Source organism: Anser brachyrhynchus (genome assembly GCF_964034855.1).
Source record: "Anser brachyrhynchus genome assembly, chromosome: 13".
Classification (NCBI taxonomy): domain Eukaryota; kingdom Metazoa; phylum Chordata; class Aves; order Anseriformes; family Anatidae; genus Anser; species Anser brachyrhynchus.
The window spans coordinates 12,358,516-12,379,635 of NC_137708.1; the positions used below are offsets into that span (position 1 = coordinate 12,358,516).

At 40.9% G+C, this 21,120-nt stretch overlaps 1 protein-coding gene and 1 long non-coding RNA gene across 48 annotated transcripts in view; both read right to left on the minus strand.

Moving 5' to 3' along the window:
• The window catches only part of LOC308176931 (uncharacterized protein), a 112,037-nt gene extending 92,404 nt beyond the window's left edge, over positions 1-19,633 (minus strand). For 17 of the 47 annotated variants that reach the window (XM_080553385.1, XM_080553423.1, XM_080553424.1 and 14 more), the window contains exon 1: positions 14,204-19,633. In XM_080553385.1, coding sequence (XP_080409511.1) covers positions 14,204-14,580 — 377 coding nt within the window. In that variant the 5' untranslated portion in view covers positions 14,581-19,633. The remainder of the gene's footprint in view (positions 1-14,203) is intronic. The other 30 variants (XM_080553400.1, XM_080553398.1, XM_080553399.1 and 27 more) reach the window with 4 other exon arrangements.
• Positions 38-14,193, minus strand: LOC308176934. Its single transcript, XR_013938744.1, has 2 exons — positions 11,682-14,193; positions 38-9,654 (listed from the first exon to the last, which is right to left on the minus strand). It is a non-coding gene; the product is annotated as an uncharacterized lncRNA (long non-coding RNA).
• Positions 19,634-21,120: the final 1,487 nt, after the last annotated feature.

Here is a 21,120-nt window from a genome sequence, read left to right on the forward strand (position 1 = left end):
TCTGTAAAGCAACAGTAATAATGCAGCGATTCTAGTCTACTAGAGGAAACTTTCTATTAAGTCCATTATCTTAAGTTTTGTCAAATGTTCTAAGCTAACTGAATTCACTCAACGTGAGTTTTCGTACGCTCATCAGTGAACATACGCAATATGTATTCTCCCTTCCCATTAACTCAGGCCTGTTTTACTTCAAGATTTACCTTATCAACTTCAATTTGCATTTTCTTCCTGGAGAATATCGAAACCATTTTTATTAACAAGTCAAACTTTATTGAGCCTTATTAGCTTCTAAATAATTTTTAGATGCAAACATTATTGTGTGATTTTAACAAACAGCCCTTATTTACAACAAAACCAGTTTTGTTTTGTCTATTGTAAATCCTTATGCAACTGGGATGGTGATCTGCATATAAAGTAGGCCAGGCTTTTCAATTCCTTATTAAAGCAATTGATGGAGTCTGAAAGAAGCACACTGTTTCCTTTTCATAAATAGGTTACTGCACATAATAATCCTTTATTATCATGCAGAGATTGAAGTGGCCTCTGCTGACTGATTTTTAGAGCTTTACTATAGTTAGTAATACAGTATCTACAACTCTGAGAAATTTTCAGCAATAGCATTTGAGCTATAAATGACTACAATCAATGTTGTTCTAATCAGGACTTTGGCAATAGGAAGTCACTTTATATTTTAAAGCTAAAGAGACTTTGCATGTGTATTGCCAGATATCTGAGTCATTCAGTAAACTGTCTTCTAATGATTGATGTGACATCTGAGTACACTACTATGCTAACATGTCGATTCTTTATGTTTTGAGTCCATAGCATCTATGTCTGTTCATTAGATCAGGTTTAAAACTGGAGTGCCACAATGAACTACTGAATAATCAGTCTTCAAAATGGTCTCACTTCAAGAAGGAGGCGAAATGGTATCACTTTAGTTGAACTTGGAACATTTGACCGGAATAGCATCCATCTTTGAGTGAGGTATTTGTCTGAAATCTTCCAGTAGTGACTGTCCTATTATTGCTCCTTTTCCTGGGTGCTTAAAAGCGTTTATTGCTGAAACCCCACAAAAAGTATGTCTCATTTTAAAGTTATTAACTCTTTCCAGGCTTGATTTTAGTATTGTCTGCAAAACAAGTACTGTGTTATATCCAGCACTCTAGCAGCTAGGATATTATCTATTATTGTCTAGAAAACCAGAACAAATTACATCTTTTTTTCTCAGAAAAACGCTATTTTTTCCTACAAAAATTATTTTTCAATTGTAAAGTGTTCACAAACAACAGACAGAGGTACTGGATTCTTTTAGTGACTTTCTCTTATTTACTTTTACTGTTTGAGTGTCAGGCTGTCTTTCATGCTTTCTTTGGTAGCATAGCAATATTTTAGAGGTTGCTGTTGCTTTATATTGCCTTAGCTTTCATAGTGGAATTTATTTAGTGACTGGATTTTAGTTTGCATCACCAGTACCAACTTAAAAATCATTATAGCTGTGGATCTTTTATGTTCGTTTTTATACCCTCCAGCTGACATCTATTAAACAATTCTTTTCATAGTGTGTATAGGTGAGAGAGAGAGAGATTTTTTTTTTCAGTTACACTTAAAGAGATTTGTTTAACAGGGAAAGCGTGTTGGCAGCTTCAGTGTAGAAGGTCTCTACGTTTCTTTAGCTGTGCAGCCCTGGAAGCCACTGCTTGTTAGGGGAATGCTGTTTGTCTGACTAATGGCTTGATAATGAGTCTGAAAAAAAAATTCCTTCAGAGATTCAAGATTTAAGCTGTCAACATTATGTAACCACGTTAGTGAAATATTTTTTTTTGCCCAGGAAAATGGGATACAGATATTTTTTTCTTCCTAATTTTTCATTTGTGAGAGTAGATATAATGACCTTTACAGAAACAATAACAGTACAGATAGAAACAGTATTAAAAATATACAGTTATCTCCAGTGCAAATAAAGGACAGTACACTTCCAATGCATGAATTTGTTTTGGGGAAGGTTGTTTTTCTGCGTAGCCATGAAGTTTGGCAAAATATGATCTTAGAAATTGGATTTCAATAAGTAACTTCAACAGCAAAATGGGGAGAGATGCTAACCTTACACTACCTGTGCCCAAATTGCCCTGTGTTTCCTAGGCAGACATCTGTCTCCTCAGACAAACCCGTGGTTTTGCTAGCAGTAGAGCACAGCCGGAGGATGACACACAAATTCTGACAAAACAAATGCTGCTCTTTGCAAAAGGGTCTGCATTTTCTACCTTTTCTCAAGTCTGCTGCAGAGCCACTCCAAATGCCCCTTGGTAGTTCTCCTTTTATCAGTCTCGCTCTTCAATCAGATTTCATCCTCTCAGGTTCCAGCATTTGCTTAGTTCTTACCTCACCTCCAATTTCTGTACTTCCCAAGCTCCCACCATGTAGTGCTCCCGCCTCTCCCCTCAAATCTGTCCCCCTGGGCTCTTTCCTTTTCTTCCTAAGCTAGCTGTAGAGGACCTATTTCAGCGTTGAAGGAACTGAATATCCCTGCTCTGCTGAGAGCTCAGCACTTACCTCTTCCTTTAGCTATTAAAATTAAAGACTAAAACTCATTGTGGGTCTCTAGAGTCACTAGCAAAAAACAGGCCACACAAAGGTGACTTCTTCCATTCCAAAATATATGGCATGAACTAAGTTCCAGATATGCCTGCTTTTTTTCCTGTAACTGTAGCGAGTATACCTGATGAGCACTGGTTAGATCGCTAATTCCTTCATAGCTTCAGTAAGCCCAGCCTGATCATTTCTAGCATTTCCATGTACGATATTTGTGCTCTGCTGGTTACCTGCCAGTCTTTACCCTAAGACATTTCTATTCTGTCTATGAGAAAAACGTTCCCAGTGTAGTTTATGGACTGCTTCAGTCAAAGGCACTGACTTTTTACAACACATTCTTGTACTGGTAGAGAACTGTACAGTAGGGTTTGTTTGGTTTTCTGCCCATCAACAGTTGAATGTGTAAAATGAAAATCAAACTTAAGAAAAGTTAGAAGCTGTAATTAGTAGTGTCAAAATGAGGGTACCAGCAAGTTAAATTGCCTAAATAAAAATCTTCTTATATAGGGATACAAATGCCATAATTTTAAACTGCTCATGAGTGAAATGAGATACTGGAAATGTTAATGAAACTTCTTACAGGCTAATCACTGATACAGTTTGTGATTTTTCATATTACTGTTGTTGCAGACAGTAAATGTCATTTAATGGAGAAAATAAACTGTTTCCCAGAGTTCCCTCCCCAAACTGTAGAACTCCCAAACCAACAGATAAATTAACTTATGCAGATGATGTGACATTTCTTGTATTTTTCCCTTCATTTTTTCAAAGTATTCTGCAGGAGAAGTCCAGAAGTTATTCTTTTGTAAGAGGATCATTAAGTCTGTTTGGATTATTGATCTCATCGCTTTTCTGGGCACAAGGCCAATCATTTTGACTAAGGTTTTTAATCCTAGCTAATGAGGGAGGAGGATTAATGAGAAGTTTTTGTTGTTTCTTCTTGTTGGAGGGTTGGTTGGATTTTTTTGAAACCATAGATTGACATGTTTATGAATACAGATGAATAGATTGTTTTGAATGAAAGAAATGTTGGAGCCGCAATTGGAGATGCAATCATTCTAAAGACCAAACAGACTCAAGTGAGAGTGAAGTCTGAAAAACAAGACATCAAAATTCAGTTTTCTTCCTGAGATCATAAACATGGAGGGCCCCCATTTGAGTACAGCATCAGCTTTTGTTGCGTAATATTAAAGATTTAGAAGGATGAAATTAGGTGCCAGATGCACCTCCTTTATCTTTAAAGATGTTCAGGTACTAAAGTGTTCATTTAGAATCTGGTTCTCATCTCTACTTGTTACCCTATTTATGCATGTATCTAAGTTACCACTGGTTACACACTGTGCTTGAAAAAGTGATCAGTGGGAAGTTTGGAAGAGTAAAGCTAGTTGCAATATTGCCAAATCTTTTTTTATCTGTATTTTTAAAAATACAATGAATTAACTATCTGTGTTAATAATGTCTTTTTTTAATTATTATTATTTCTAAGGACCTTTGCAAAAACTGACATTTCAGCTGTTCAAGCCAATATATGTGGCTAGGTAGAACAAGAGCAACACACAACTTGTTGCTGATTTTAAAATGGAAGCTAGCACTACCATTTAGAAACTCAGAGAATTTGCGTTAGTATTTGCAGTGTAACAGCAATTGCACCAACAACACGTGTCTGCAATACGACGTCAGGGTTCTTTATGGCGACAGAACAAGTATAGATTTGCGTCTTAGCAACACAGATTTCTTGTATCTTCTTTTCTCACCCTCCACATGAATTGCTCCCGAGAGCCAGAAGTGTTAGGCACCAATTATCTTCTGTGTAGGAGGCAATACAGCCATTTTAAGAATGCTGTCTGCATTGGAAAAGGCACAGCTAATGTATATAGAAACCTGTTGCAGTTATCTCCTCTTGAGATAAGAGCTATTTCTATACAAAAGCTTAGAAAAAAATCCCCTTGAAATCACTGATAATATGATAGAGTGTATTTTAAGACTTTTTTTTTTTTCTTGAGAGGCAGAGGAGTTGGAGTTGAAGCAGATTTTTCCCACATTATAAACTTTTTTCATCTCTCCAAGTATTTGTTACTGACTTGCTCCATGTGAGTGTCTTACCTGGACAGTTAAAATCCAAATGAAAAATTGAGAACTGTGAAAAAGCAGTAACTACATAAATTCTGTTCTAATCACAAAAGAACAAACAATATAATACTGAAGTGAGATTGTCACAGGCTTTTAAAGGTTTCAGGCTACAGTGCAATCTGAGTGATTCAGGTGTAAATGCAGAGTACCTTTGTTCACTTTACACCTGAGTGGCCTCAAGTGAAGTCCCCTGGGATTGGCACCAGTGACAAGAATCTCACCTACTACAGGCAGTCACTTAAGTGGGAGTGGGAGAAGAGAGAGAAAAACACTTTTCTTCTCTCACCATCACGTTACATGCCATCTGTGATTTTTCCAGACTGAACTGTCATTCACATAAATCTGAAGTCATCATACTCCCAGTTTATGCCTAGTATCAGGTTTTTAGTAGTTCGAGTACTCCAAGATGTGACCTTTTGGCTCACAGTGTGGCCAACATCTTAACTGCCATCACCTCACTGGCTCCTGGGAGCATGAGGTTTTGTTTGGAAGCTCAAGTTTATTGTATCTCTGCTAAATTTTAAAACTTGAGTGTTCCTCACTGTATTCTTATTATGCAGGACAAGTGAAATATTTTTTTCTGTTTTTCTTTATTTTGTTTCACAAGAAGGCATGTTCCTCAGTACCAAGGCAGCTGGGACTTGAGCCACTCAGAAGAGTTTCAGAAACTCAGTGATCCACTCAAGTGAGCAAAGCTTTACCTAAGCTTTACTGCTTTCATCACATCTGCTGTGCTATGCTAAACTCTTCAGATGTATTCCAGCTTGAAACTCATACACACTAATAAATATCTATGGAAAACCTTAAAATATCCAGCTAATATGCTTGCTCACAATAGAAAAAAAAGAGGGGGTGAGAGGTCAGGAAAAGCCTTTCAGATTTTCTGTGCTTTTTTCCAAAGGTTTCAGAGGGTCTTATTATGTTTATTAGTAAATCAAAAGGAAATCTAACCACACTGTTGTGTGATTGTGTAGGTTCTTTTTATGCAAGAAGGGCATGCAGAGGGGAGTAAAGATTTTAAAAAGGAACTACCATAAAGCTGCAAACTTAAGCACTGATGATTCAAACAGGTTAATGCAAATGCCTATTTGTTGTGGAACTTCTGAAGGGAAACAGTAAACACATTTGCTAATGGCTAAGGGAACGGAACAGACAATTCTCTTGGACAGCTGAGAAATCCTAGCCTTAAAGTTATACCAGATTTACTGCAACTCAGACCTAAGCATGGCTCATGTGAATAGACAATAATAGGGGGAGAAATGTGTAATGCTCTAATTCACACTTTAACTAGCAGTGTAGTTTTCAGTTTGTGTTTTCTCAGACCATATTTACCATCCCGTCTAACTCATAAGCCACTTACCAGAACTTAGTGGCTAATTCTTATTTATTTATGTGGTCTCCTTTTCCATAATGCACTGCTTACAAATTTCTTAGCTGGTGACTTATGTTTTCCATAACTTCTTGTTGTTCTCCACATAATGTGTGGGAATAATTTCCTAGTTGCAGAGTCTAACAGACAATTCATAGTGAATGCCTAAAATTGAGCTACCGTGGACTTTTTTCATCCTATTGTATTATTTGTTTTCTCTAGATAGGGAAGCAGTGGGCCTACTCATTGGCTGAGAATTTAGAAATTAATGCTCTCCTTTTAGTTCTGCCAGTGACCTTGAACAAGGCATACCTGTGTCCCCATGCTTTAATTTCTGCATCATTAAATGAGTAGGATGATACTTCTTGCCTTAATCTAGTGAGATTTACTGATGAATGCTCAGTGTAATAGTTTTTCAAAGCCAGTGCTTATGGCTTTGTAGCTTCATCCAAATACAGTAATAGCCTACTGCTTTTCTTCAGCATATGTTATTCTTATCTAAGAATGTGATGTATGCATTTCAGATTTAGTTTGGTTTTCTGTTTTTGCAGTTAAAAAGAGACCGTGAACATTACTTTTTACAGGAAAAAGAGATGACATACATGGAATGAAATGAAAAAAAAGCTACAGTTTGTTTTTAAGCTTTTGAAAATGCACAGCACCCCATCTCCTAAATTTTCCCACAGGTCACGTGAGCTGAATCACATTATCTGTGTTTCTGCTCAACAGCATCATTTCAGCAATAGTTCTTAACATACCATTTATTTTTGATTCACTTTTTTTTCTACATGAAATCGGTTTGGCTACTGCAGACATTTTACGCTAGCAAGTGAGCCAAAAGAGGCTCTGAATGGCAGACAGCTGCTGAAATAGGAACTTGGCACTCTGGGGAAAGAAAGAAATTCATTCAACTTTCTTTTTATCTCTCTTCCCTGTAGTCTGTAACCTCTCATTTTTTGTATCCCGTAGTTATTGTAATAATTGCCCTTTGAATGTAGGATGATGGAATGTTTTCAATATTAGAGCCCAGCTACAGACTAGAAAACCCAACTACTTGTATTGGGCTTTCCAGCAGGAAAGAGTACCATCTTCCACAGACGGTCATCCATAATATATGTGGACAAGTCATGCATAGCAATCTGAGGATGCTTCCACACAACAGAGAGCTGATTTGTAAATCTATGACTAGGTACTACTAGAATCTGTGGCATTATATCCATTCAATGCAATGGAGTAACAATTTCAGCCTCATCTTTAAATTGGCTTTTGATTAATTTATTAAATTTCATTCACTGGCTAGAAATGTTACTCAGGTTTAGGTTTAGATTGTGTGACCATCCAAATTTTAGGCTGGTAAAACTGAGGCTCTCACTTTTCTTGCTAATTGTTGAAATGGGACATGCGAGCAATTGCTCTTAAGTTTCTACACTTTAAATTACAACGTGGTGTTTTTTTGGCTGGCCATGGTAAGTTCTCTGATCCAATGCAGACTTACAGATAATCAGTAGATGTTTAGAGACCATTTGTATAAAACTTAAAATACAGTGAACAGCACAAAATATTTCTACCAGTTCAGGTGTTCCATAAACCATCTGTCATGGACCAGTAGAAGTACATCAGAAGCAGTACTTCAAACGGTCCTTCAAAAGACATTTTCTCTGTAAGTTTTGGGAAAAATCTACAAACATTCCATCATCCTTTTAATGTATTCATCTTAGAGATTTTAAGTGTTAACTTTGCTACCCTAAAAATAATGTTATTATTTAAATTAGGGTATATAGCTCCTCACCTACTGCAAACAGTGTTTAGCTCCATAAACATCCCTGTAATGGTTTATAAAAGCTGAGGATAAAGCCACTTTATTTTGTAGACCTCTTAACCTAAGCAATCAACAGTTATACTGATAATGAATCAGCACTATAAGTAATGCACTAAGTTGTTCACTTTAATTTCACTATTTTAAAATGAATACAACGTGCTGCTGTTTTGGAATTTTTAGTTAGATCTAAAAAAAAAAATCGAAGTTCACACATAGTTCTTTTGGGGATGCAAACAAATAATTTGTGCTCTAAAACTAGTTGCTATATTTAGGCATTTGGTGATTTATGAAAACAATTAGTAGTACAAAATACTGAGATAGATCTGGGCAGGATGGGCCGATGGGCAGAGGCCAATGGGATGAGGTTCAATGTGGCTAAGTGCCGGGTCCTGCACTTTGGCCACAACAACCCCATGCAGCGCTACAGGCTGGGGGAAGAGGGGCTCAAAAGCTGTGCAGAGAAAAAGGATCTGGGGGTGCTGACTGATGCTCGCCTGAACATGAGCCAGCAGTGTGCCCAGGTGGCCAAGAAGGCCAATGGCATCCTGGCTTGGATCAGGAATAGTGTAGCCAGCAGGACCAGGGAGGTGATCATCCCCCTGTACTAGGCTCTGGTGAGGCCACACCTCAAGTACTGTGTTCAGCTTTGGGCCCCTCACTACAAGAAGGACATTGAGGCCCTGGAGCGTGTCCAGAGAAGGGCTATGAAGCTGGTGAAGGGCCTGGAACACAAGTCCTATGAGGAACGGCTGAGGGAACTGGGGCTGTTCAGTCTGGAGAAGAGGATGCTCAGGGGAGACCTTATTGCTCTCTACAACTACCTGAAAGGAAGGTGTGGGGAGCTGGGGTCATCCTCTTCTCATAGATAACCAATGACAGGACTACACGGAATGGCCTCAAGTTTTGCCAGGGGAGGTTTACGTTGGAAATTAGGAGAAATTTCTTCTCAGAAAGAGTAGTCAGGCATTGGAATAGGTTGCCCAGGGAGGTGGTGGCGTCACCATCCCTGGGGCTGTTGAAGGAAAAGGTTGAACCTGGTTAGGGATATGGTTTAGTGGGTGACATTGATAGGTCACCCACTAAATCTTGAAGGTCTTTTCCAACCTTAATGTTTCTATGATCCTATGATCTTTGTGTTCTTTATTTGGTACTTGCAAACTACTCTACCATACCCATTCTGTCCCCTTCAAAGTTTGGACATGAGTCCAAACTGTAATCAATAGCAACTGCACTCATAACTGCAAATGTACATTCAAAAAACAAAACAAAACAAAAAAAAAAAGGAAAAGGAAAAAAAAGTAATGAAATAAAACTAGCTGAAAAGTCTTGGGACATGCACAAAGTCACACTCAGAAAGTCATGTTTTTCCCAAGGATGGCTACAGCTGTTCCTTCTTTGCGAACAACACATTGTCTTCATCTAACATATATAACCTTATTATCATGTAAATATTTATGCCATATTAGAATCAGGCTTGCTCTTTTCACAGTAGATAAGCTTTCTGTATTAATACAGATAACAAAAATCCAATTTCTGAAAATGTTCTGTTATTGTTTCATTTATCCTCTCCTTTTTATTAGTGAACAACTTGTAATTACTTGGTCTTATTCAGACTTTCCAGAGGAAGAACTGAAGAACTGAAGTCATATTTCCCACACACTGGGATTCTGATCTTCGAAATTCACTTCTTTCTCTTCATCGCCTTTAAATAAAGGAATGTACTAGGGAAAAGACTCGTCTCGCTCTGGAATGATACAAGTGCAAGTCAGGAATAATTGAAAATAGTTTTGATCACCCTTTGAAATCCTAGATTAAACAGTTTTGCTAACACTCAAAGAAATTCACTGGAACCTTTTGATTTATTGCACAATAGGTAGAAAGCTTCTTTTCTTCTTCTTCGGGCTCTTACCCTGCCAATGGATATTTGTTCTGTAAGCAGCACTGACATGAAAAGTCTGAAGTTGTCCACTTTTCTCCCTGTGACCACCATTCCCTTGGTAAACAGAGCACCACGAGGAAAGCGGTGTTAATCCTCTAAGTTTAGCTTTGTGAAAAAGCCACAGTGAAAGCTGTGAAAGCTTTGAGCAAAATTAACAAAACTTTGCAAGACTTGCCAGCATCTTGAGACTTCTGACTAACATATCCCAGAATACTTGCCATTATATGAGATTCCAATTTAATAATACCCATAAGTTTCTTCCAAATTAATAAAATATGAATGTGGAAAGAACAAGGGCTATACCCTTAGCTCAAGTAACTCTGTGTAGCAATACAGATTGCAATGTTGATTGCAAAGCTGTTTCTCTGATCTGTTTAATTTTGTTTATTAATTGAATTAGTTGAATTGATAAATTTAATTTTGCTGCCTCTAAGCTGAAAAGTCAGGCTGGGTAAGGGCCAGGCTACTTCTTCAAAGGGAAGTAAGGGACAGAAGTGGAACAGCAACAAAGACACAGAAGTACGGCCATAAAGCGAAGGTTATGGCCACCAGGAATGTAAGCATTGTCCTCCTAGGAGGGACCCCTTGCTCACATGTAGAGGAAGGCTCCCCCCCAGCACAACATGCCATCCCACACCCTCAAGTCAGGTTGTGGTGTGCTTTGGTGTAACCAAAGCAGACAGCATGGATCTGGCCTTTTTGCTTCCCCAGGAACTGCCTGCAGGGCATACAATTTCCGGCGGTTGCTCTGGGCAATGTCTTCCAAAGCTGTCTACATTCTCTTAAACTTGGCTAATTTGATAATAAATGAAATAGGCTGGTAGAAATCCTAGGGCTAAGGAATTCGTTCTGGAGTGCTCTGTGTTTCAGCTGACAGCACCCACAACTCTCCAGCTATCTCCTCCAGAGGGAACACTAAGGGGATGCCCCTAATCTCCTAAACTCGTTGAACTAATCTGTCATTATTATTAAAGAAAACTTAAAATATAGGTAAGATGTCTTCAGGTAACAAGGGCACGGAGGAAGATAAATGTTAAAATGGTTATATAAGAGGAAGTATTTGGTGTTGGAGGCCAAACAGGAATCCAGTGGTAAAGCTGCTAAAATAAGAACAGGCATCACAGACTACAGTGCCTTGAATAGTATGTGTTGCTGCTCTGCCTGACAACAGGTACAGATGCCACCAGATAGGAAAAAAGAAAAGAAAAAAGAAAAAAAAACACAGATCAGAAGCTTCCTACAGTTTCCAAAGACTATTTTTTTCATCATTACTCATGCTGAGTTGGAGTTCTCCCAAATTTATCCACTGAAATCAGTCACGCTGTTCACAGAGTACATATAAACATGGGAGGCAAAATCTGGCACTGCCTTCCTTCTAAGGGGCCTGACTGGCCAAACAAATGAGACTCCCCCTTTGCTGCTGCATTTGAAGATACTGGTAGGAATCACAGGGTGAAGCTCTAGTGGGTGAACACACATTATTCTGATTGCAGTTCCAGCCCCTGGGGAGGAAAATCCCTTGTCAGTGCCATGTTATTCACTTAGTATTGTTTCCCATAGGATGGCAAACATTGGGGACCACTTTAAATAATCTATTCTTCCTCCTCTTATAATAGGCAAACAGGCAAATGCATGGTACTGTATTCCAGTGGGCTTTGTTTCCTCTTCTATAAATAACATAATGTTCACAAATCAACCTATTTTAAAACGGAGCAACAAAAAAGGTAGAAATGACAGGGAATGCCTCAGAACTAGCCTTTTGTTTCTAGCCTGAGATTAATTTTTATGTGTCCCAAATTTATGTACAGGACCACTCTGAATAGGAGACTTACGATGATGGGACTCCCTGAGGACCTCAAAATTGAAGAACAGATGAGTCCTGTCTTCTTTATTAACTGTCTCTGGCTCCAATTGCTTTCTGATAGCACAGGTGACAGAAAGAACACTGCATTATCACTGCCCTTGGAATAAAGTGGGTCACATAGGACCATCAATTTTTAAGTAAAGCTGCTCCCTCAGAATCAGTAGTTAGCTTGTTTTTAAAAATTGTGCACTGATCTAGCCTTTAAATGTCCAGTAAACAAAGACAATATCTATACCAAGCAGAGCAGTACTGTATTCTCTAGTCCAGTGCAGCAAGAGAATAAGGCACCAGTGATATTACGAAAGTGTCCTTTAGCAGATGAACTGTAGGCATTATTGCTTCCACAGACAGTTCTGTATAATATTTTTTTTTTTTTCTGTTTGGTTTTGTCATTCACGTGGAATTTGTGTCATTTAACTTGTAGCTACCTAAGCATGAGGTGTCTTGTCTAGTTAAATCATCTATGTTCTTTTTATAGTTAACAGGAGAAATCAGCCCCACCACAAGTTGATTCATCTCACCCACATCAGCAAATTGTCATTGTCTGCATGCCATTTATGTCTTTGCGAGTTAGTTAAGACTTCTCCCTGAGTTAAATTAAGAAATGAAAGTCCTACTGAACAGGAAATAGATGAAACCTCCAAAGCAGTTTTTACTTTCTATTTTCAAGTCGTAACTATATGGACCTTCAAATCTTTTGTAGAAACGTGAATTGCCTGTGCTTTAAGGGTAAGGTGTTGCTCTTGTAAGGAGAAGTCAAGGGACAGAAGAAACAAATCTTCTTTTATATAAAATAATTCTTATGAGTAGGGCATCCAGTTAATGGCATGCAGTTCCCTACACCTTTTTCCTTCATGCCTCAGCCACAAATTCTCAGGGCTCCCTGTGTCCTAAATCTCCTCCACCCACTTCCCTTGAAGACACCTGGCTCAGATAATGCTGTACCACGTTCTCTGTGCCCAGACTTCTCCCGTGATATCCGTTTTTCCAGGAACACCTGGTTAATCCCAAAATGCCACATAGATCCCTAACATGTAGGTACTCATCTCACTCCTAACCTAGCTACAGACAATACTTTTTTTCAGGCATGTGACTCAAGATTTGTAGTCCCTTTAAAACACAAATACCCTATCCACAAATGAGGTTTTGTAGCAGACATTCTTCAGTGGCAACACATCAAAATAACAGGAAAATTATATCCTCTCTGTTTATTGTAAGTAATGTTTGGATGTATTTACACAAAGGTAAAGATCTAGCATTCTTAAGACGGACAGTCTTACATATCTCACACAGACTTGCACATCTCATATACAGGAGAGGGAGAAAGTCCTCTGGAGTTACTACCGTGGAGGTACTGGAAGTGGTTTTGTACTGAATAGCGAGCAAGATTCCACCGAATGCTGCCAGTCTTCACAGTGATAACTCTGAGGCAGTGCCAGCCACACACAGTTGCTGTATCTAGCAAATGATAAAGCGATTCTGCTTAGCCAACCATTGTCTAATGATCAGCGGCCTATCATACCAGTCTCTACTTATAGACAGTGACCTCACTTTGCTATTACTGAGACAAATCACTCCATCTTTTTACATGTCCTTTTGTAAATGAAAACGCTTGGGAAGAAAAAGCAGCATTTTTAAAGGCTTGCTGGTGTCTAAAAGTTGAGATGAACCATGAACTCTTGGGCAGCCAGTCAAAATAAATACAAAGGATTTTTAATTAACTAATGCTCCCTTGTTTCTCAAGCTCTGAGCAGTTTTGTAAGACATTCCTAAACACCCACTTTACTCCAGAAATGCAAACAAGAATTATTGAAAATAATGCTTGTATGTTGTCACAAATCACATATGCCCAGATAAGTGCCTCAGGTATTAAGGAACACTGATCAGAAAAGCACACGCAACCTCCTGTTTCCCTGAGGCTGCTGTCCCAGCTCATGAGGTGAAACGCAAGTCTCTGAGCAGCTGCAGCCTTTCCAAGACGCTCATATGAGGAAAAAGGTGTTCCTGCAGCCATAGCAGTTTGCACTGTATGACTTCTAATCACCCCTCTTGTATGAGTCAAGGAAAGATAAATGATCAATTAGCTGAGGACGTCTAGACCACCCTCAAAATAGCCTTGCCTCCACCCGCCTCTGACTAGATGTGTAATGCAAGGCATAAAACGAAGATTTTCCTTACTGGTCTTTTTAACAGCTCACTCACTGATTCCACACCATTAATCTTTGTTTGGAAGACCATGGATATTACTTTCTATAGCAAGTAAATAATCATTTTTTTATTACTTGCTCTCTGTAATAATAAAAATGCTTATTTTACTCCTCTGTTTTATGCTAAGGAGACAGACAATGCAGGCTGCACTCTTGCTTTAGATCAACCCTTGCCTGCCCATACTTCCCTCCTGTTTTTTTATAAATAAAACTAAACCACCAATAACTACCTCTCTTAATGCATTAATGTTGGCACCACATAAAGAACACATTCACGTACCACCTGATCAAATTGGGCAGTTCTTCCCCGGCGGCCATTTTACTGGGGCGTGGCCGCCATTTTGCAGTCACTCGCTGAGGCGATCGGCTCGGGGGCAGACGCGTTCTGAGGGGGCAGGAGTTCTCCTGCCTCGAGGCCACTCGAGGGGGCCGCGAGGACCCGGCAGAACCTCGCGGGGGCGGCTGACGAGGCTTGGGGAGAGCCAGGAGCGCCCCCATCTGTAGTACAAAGGCGCAGGCAGGGCGAGCAGGGCTGGTCATGTTTATGCTTGCGTTCGGGGACGGCCTCCTGAAGAAATGGTGTCCGCCTGCCGAACCTGCCGGTCTGCGGCTGAAACCCAGACGGGGGTGGGCGCAGCCTCCCCGGGCAGATGCCTCCATATGAACAGACCTCCCGAGGATCGAAAGAGGGGCCCAGACCCTCAGTTCTGGGGAGCTTCAGTCTCTGGAAGCCCCCCTGGGGCCTGAAGGCAGAGGAGGGTGGCGTGGGTTCAAGTGTGCCCAGCTGGATGAGCTCTTCAAACAGGTGGCTCAGTTGCGAGAGAAGCTCACCAGGCAGCATAGCATTAGGGAATCTGAGCAGGAGACTGATAAATAGTATTATTATACATTGGCACAGGCTGAGCAGCAGCCCTGCCTTAAGTCCAGGCAAGGGGTAGTGAAACAAGCTTGCAGCCCAAAACAAGCTCATTTGAAAGACTCACAGGATGAGGGAGAGTGGACCCTCATCTCTGATCGGAGACAGAGGAGGAGTCTCCCCTCTGTCCTTAAAGTGTCCGTGGACAATAGATACGAGGTTCTAAGGCAGGAGAGAGGAAACTCTGGGAGAACCAGTAAAGACCTCAGAAAGAGCAACCACAAGGAACTCAGAATGGCCGACCACACAAAATTGGCCCAGTCTCCCAACGGCATCAAAACGAGTGCCAAAAAGAAGGCACGAAGGGTGTTAGTCATTGGAGACTCCTCTCTGAGGAGCTCCCAAGGCTCCCATTTGCCGTCCAGACAATCTCTCCAGAGAGGTTTGCTGCCTGCCTGGGGCCCTTATTCATGATTTCGAAGAAGCTAACAAGTCTGGTGGGTCCCAAAGACTACCACTTTTCCAAGTAGGATCAAACAATGTTGTAACAAGGAAACTCCAAAATATTAAAAAGGATTTAATGTCCCTTGGAAAGATATTGAAGGGATCGGGAGCACAAATAGTGTTCTCCTCTGTGCTCCCATTTGGTGGCTGGGATCAAGGAAGAAGGAGACAAAGGGGCCGTGTGAATGATTGGCTGAGAGGCTGGTGCCGTGCCCAAGGTTTTGGGTTCTATGACCTTGGATGCGTTTTTGAGGAAGCGGGCATGCTGACGCCGGATGAGGCACAGCTGTCCAGGTGGGGCAAGAATGTTCTGTGCAGTAAGCTGTCTGGACTTATCAGGAAGGCTTTAAACTAGATGTGGTGGGGAAAGGGGATGCACCTCTAAGTGAAGAAAGCATACCTGAGAACACTATTACCCTAAGTAACGGCAAGGAAATACTTGTGAACTATCCTAATGCAATTAGGAAGAGTTCTGGGTGATACGATCAGTTGTCCAGCTGAAGTGCCTCTACACCAACGCATGCAGCATGGGAAACAAGCAAGAAGAATTGGGAACCATGGTGCAATTAGACAAATATGACCTGATTGCTATCATGGAAATGTGGTGGGATGGATCACATAACTGGAATATTGGAATAGAGGGCCACAAACTCTTCAGAAAGAATAGACAGGGAAGGAAGGGAGGGGTTGTTGCCCTCTACATTAGAGAAGGGATTGATTGTGAAGAGTTGTCTGAGAAACAGCCACAGACAGGTTGAGAGCTTGTCGGTAAGAGTTAAAGACCGTACCAATAAAGGACATCTTGTAGTTGGGGTCTACTACAGGCTGCCTGATCAAGGGGAGGCTGTGGATGAGGCATTCTTGCTTCAACTACAAGAAGCGTTGTGCTCGCACGCCCTCATCCCGATGGGGGACTTCAACCACCTGGATGTCTGCTGGGAAAACTACACAGCAGGCTGTAAACAATCTGGAAGATTCTTAGAGTGTGCTGATGATAACTTCCTGGTCCAGGTATTAGACAATCCAACCAGAGGAGAAGTGTTACTTGACATGGTGCTCACCAGCGCAGAAGAGCTTATTAAAGAGGTTAGGACTGGAGGCAGTCTGGGCTGCAGTGACCAAGCCCTGGTTGAGTTTGTGATCTTGAGGAGTACGGGCCTGGCAAAGAGGAAAATCAGGACCCTAAACTTCCAAAAAGCATACTTCAAGCTATTTAAAGACCTAGTAGCTGAGATGGCCTGGAACATTGTCCATAGAGACAAAGGAGCTGAGCAGAACTGGAGACATTGCTCAGAAAAGAAAGGCTAAGGAGAGTGTACCCCCCTCCGATGGATGAGAAGGGTGAACTGGTGAACAGACATGGTTAAAGCTGAGGTACTCAACAGCTCAGTCTTCACTGATAGTCAGGCTTCCCAAGTCTTTCATTTTCCTGAAGCTGTAGATGGAGGCTGGGGGAGCGAAGTCCTAGTCACTGTAAGTGAAGATCAGGTTCGAGACCACATGGTGAAACTAAACACGTACAAGTTTTTACTTCTACAACGTCGCGTGCTGGAACAGGCTCCCCAGGGATGTAGTCACAGCATCAAGCCTGTCGGAGCTTAAGAAGCGTTTGGACTATGCTCTTACTCATATTGTCCAAATTTTTGTGTAGACCTGTGTGGAGCCAGGAGTTGGACTCTGTCCTCATGAGTCCGTTCCAACTCGGGATATTCTATGATTCTATAAAGTCTGTGGGACCTGATGACATGCATCCCAGGGTCCTGAAGGAATTGGTTGATGTAGTTGCCAAGCCTCTCTCCATCATATTTGAAAAGTTATGGCAGTCGGGCTAAGTCCCTGGACTGGAAAAAGGGAAGCGTCACTCCCATTTCTAAAAATGATAGAAAGGAGAACCCGGGGAACTACAGACCGGTGAGCCTCACCTCTATGCTTGGCAAGATCATGGAAAAGATCCTCCTGGAAGCGATGTCGAGGCACATGCAAGACAAAGAGGTAATCTGAGACGGCATGGCTTCACCAAGGGTAAATCGTGCCTGACCAGTCTTGTGGCTTTCTACGATAGAGTGATTGCATCAGCTGAAAAAAGAAGACTGACCAATGTCATCTACATGGACTTCTGCAAGGCCTTTGACATGGTCCCACATGACATCCTGGTCTCCAAATAGAGAGATACGGATTTGATGGGTGGGCCATTCAGAGGATAAGGAGCTGCCTTGAAGGTTGCACCCAGAGTGGTGGTCAATGGCTCTATGTCCAAGTGGAGGCCAGTGACAAGTGGTGTACCTCAGGGGTCTGTCTTCAGATCGGTACTGTTTAATATCGTTATCAATGACACAGACAGTGGGATCGAGTGCACCCTCAGCAAATTTGCAGGTGACACCAAGATGATTGGTACGGTTGATACAGCAGAAGCAAGGGATGCCATCCAAAGGGACAAGCTTAAGAAGTGGGCCTATGTGAACCTAATGATGTTCAACAAGTCTAAGTAGAGGGTGCTGCACCTGGGCTGGGGCAATCCCAGACATGAATCATAGAATCACAGAATCATTAAGGTTGGAAAAGACCTCCAAGATCATCTGGTCCAACCATCCTCCTACTACCAATGTCACCCACTAAACCATGTCCCTAAGTGCCAGGTCCAACCTTTCCTTGAACACCCCCAGGGAAGGTGATGCCACCACTTCTCTGGGCAACCTGTTCCAATGCCTGACTACTCTTTCTGACAAGAAATGTCTCCTAATTTCCAACCTAAACCTCCCCTGGGAGAAGAACTCATTGAGAGCAGCCCTGCAGAGAAGGACTTGGGGGTTCTGATGGATGAAAAGCTCGACATGAGTTGGCAGTGCGAGCTTGCAATCCAGAAGGCCAACTGCATCCTGGGCTGCATTAAAAGAGGAGTGGCCAGCAGGTCGAGGGAGGTGATTGTCTGCCTCTACTGTGGCCTGTTGAGGCCCCACCTGGAGTACTGCATCCAGGTCTGGAGCCCCCAGCGCAAGAAGGATGTGGAGCTGTTAGAGTGGTCCAGAGGAGGGCCACAAAGATGATCAAGGGGCTGGAGCACCTCTCCTATGAAGAAAAGCTGAGAGAGCTGGGGCTGTTCAGCCTACAGAAGAGAAGTCTACGAGGTGACCTCATTGTGGACTTTCAGTAGTTGAAGGGGATTTATAAAAAAGATGGAGAAGAACTCTTTGCTCGATCAGATATTGACAGGATGAGGGGGAATAGTTTTAAACTAAAAGGGGAGAGATTTAGATTGGAGGTTGAGAGGAAATTCTTCACTCAGAGGGTGGTGAGGCACTGAACAGGTTGCCCAGGAAGGTTGTGGATGCCCCATCCCTGGAGGTGTTCAAGACCAGGTTAGATAAGGCCCTAAGCAACCTGATCCAGTGGGTGGTGTCCTTGCCTTGGCAGGGGGGTTGGAACTAGATGATCTTTGAGGTCCCTTCCAACCCAAGCCATTCTATGATCCACAGAATAACTGCATAGTTCTGAGACTATCCAGAAGAACTGTAAGGAAGGTAAATAATTCCCCTAGGAAAAATTAAACAGAAAAAAAAAAAAAAAAGGAAATTTGGTAAATGTGCAAAAATGCAAGTTATTCATTTCCTTCTATAGCAAGAATATCAAACTGAGAAATCAAGTAACTTAAAACAGATCTTTAAAAGTCATATAAATAAGTCATATTAATAGTAGAATTATTCCCTTATTTGCAGAAAGGGTGAATGTATTTTTCACAATTCATTAGATTCCATCAGCTAGTATTTAGCTTGAGACTCCCAGGTAGAAAGAGCTATTGAAGAGTAAAGTATGCATTGTTAATGTTGCTCATTGTTATTTGATACCCTTCACTTTTGACTATAAGACATGCTAAGTATAAAAGAAAATTCAGGCTGTAAGAACAACTCTTCTAAAAATATCAGCTCTTTATCTACTTTTTTTCTCCTTTCTATTGAGAAAGGATGAAATGCATCCATCCAAGATATTATAAGCCATTTGCACCCTTCTGACGTAAGACTATATCACTGAAGTCCATGTAAATTCAGTAGGAGCAGGATTAAAGACTTTACTGGAACAGCAGTGATGTATTATAGGAAGCTTTTATATAATTGAAAATCCTCCCAGCAACAAAGTGATTTGGAAGGGGAACGCTGAGTTTGTGGCTGAAAAGAGAATTTTAAACCATGCCGCATGTGCCAAGCCAATGGTTTCCAGTCCTGCATCCGTCCCATGGAAGAAGACTACCAGTTCTGCCATACTCCTCAGCCTGAGAATAACTTTATCCTCTCTCTCCTTCTTGCTATGAACAGCTTCACAATGAAATCACACCACACCTGCAAAAACTAGCAGTGTTAATGAGCATCCTAGATATGACACCTTAGAGCAGCAGACCTTCCTCTGCTGCTCAGCAAATCTCTGCTGCTGAAAGATTTTGATGTTAGGTTCAGGAAAATAAAGAAAGTTGATTTAGCAACTGTTTTTGAAGAAGCTTTTTAAATCTTAGAGCCATATAAAGTGAATTCACAACAATCCCAGGAGATAGATGCACATTTCCGACTTTTCCAAATCAAAAATTATACATAATAAGAGCCAAATTCAACAGCAATATAATAAACGGAAATTTTGTCATCAAATATAACAGGGTAGGCATAATCCCCACCACACATAGGTTCTAGAGATTTCTACAGGAGTTTAACGCACTTATTACAGAGACTGGAATGACAGCCCTCAGTTCCTCTGTCCTTCTGCTATCTTCAAGTGGAGTATTCACTCTTGCTCTCTCTTTTGTTAGGGGTTGAACAAGAGCTTACCTATACAAAACATGTAACTCTCTTTTATAACTTGCTGCTGTTAAATGCTTCTACCCATCAATTATCCCATAAGATGATCAACCTAAAAGCAACCATATATTTTATGGAAAAGGAAATTGCTCGAATGACATATAGCTGCTTCTCTGTTAGTAGAGACTGAGTGCATAACGAAGGTTGAACAATTTCCTTCTGAAATGGAAACAAAAACACCTCATTTTATGTCAGGGCCAGTCATCTGCATTTGGATGGTTATGGGATCAACTTAATATCTCGTAGCTGTACTCGTGGGGAATATGCAAAGCCTTTTTGGCACTGACTGACTTTACTGTGGCAAAATAGACGCATGAAGTTTGCTATTCAGCAAGTCCATTCAGTTATCTCCCATTTTTTTAGTCTTCTTTCAAAGTCTTTACTCTTATAAGATTTCCATTAGGCTACTTAAAAAGTACTACTTTTAAAAAAGTACTGCTGAGCCAAAACAAAATAATTTGTATTAAAAAAAAAAAAAAAAGATAAGCAAAAGAGTATCAACATGCCTCTGAGATAATTATATCTGATCTCAACACAGTTTTATTTTCTAATAATACACACAGGATGAAGCTGTCTGAATACTAAGGAGCATTTAATTCTGCTTTTTATAATTTTTCTAGTAAGGGTAAAACCACCTAATACACAAATACACACATTTCAAGCAAATGTGACAGAATGAGGGCATTATTTTGATACTTTATGTATATTTAGAAGTGTGGGCAAATTTAGTAAGACTGCTGCAGTTGCTTGAAATACATATGGTCAATGCCATCCTCTGAATAAGAGAAAAGAGCAGGAAAAGCTTGTTAGTTACAGATAAAATCAGGAATGAGAGACCCTCTAGAAACTGGGTGTATGATTCAGAATCCCAATCAGCTGCAGCAAAAACCCAGCTTTCACTCCACCTTGCTGTGACTCACTGCACTATCGGTGCCACGTACCTGCCTGGTGCCCTGCACAGAACAAAGTGAGTAGTACAGCTGCATGACTGGATCCACACTT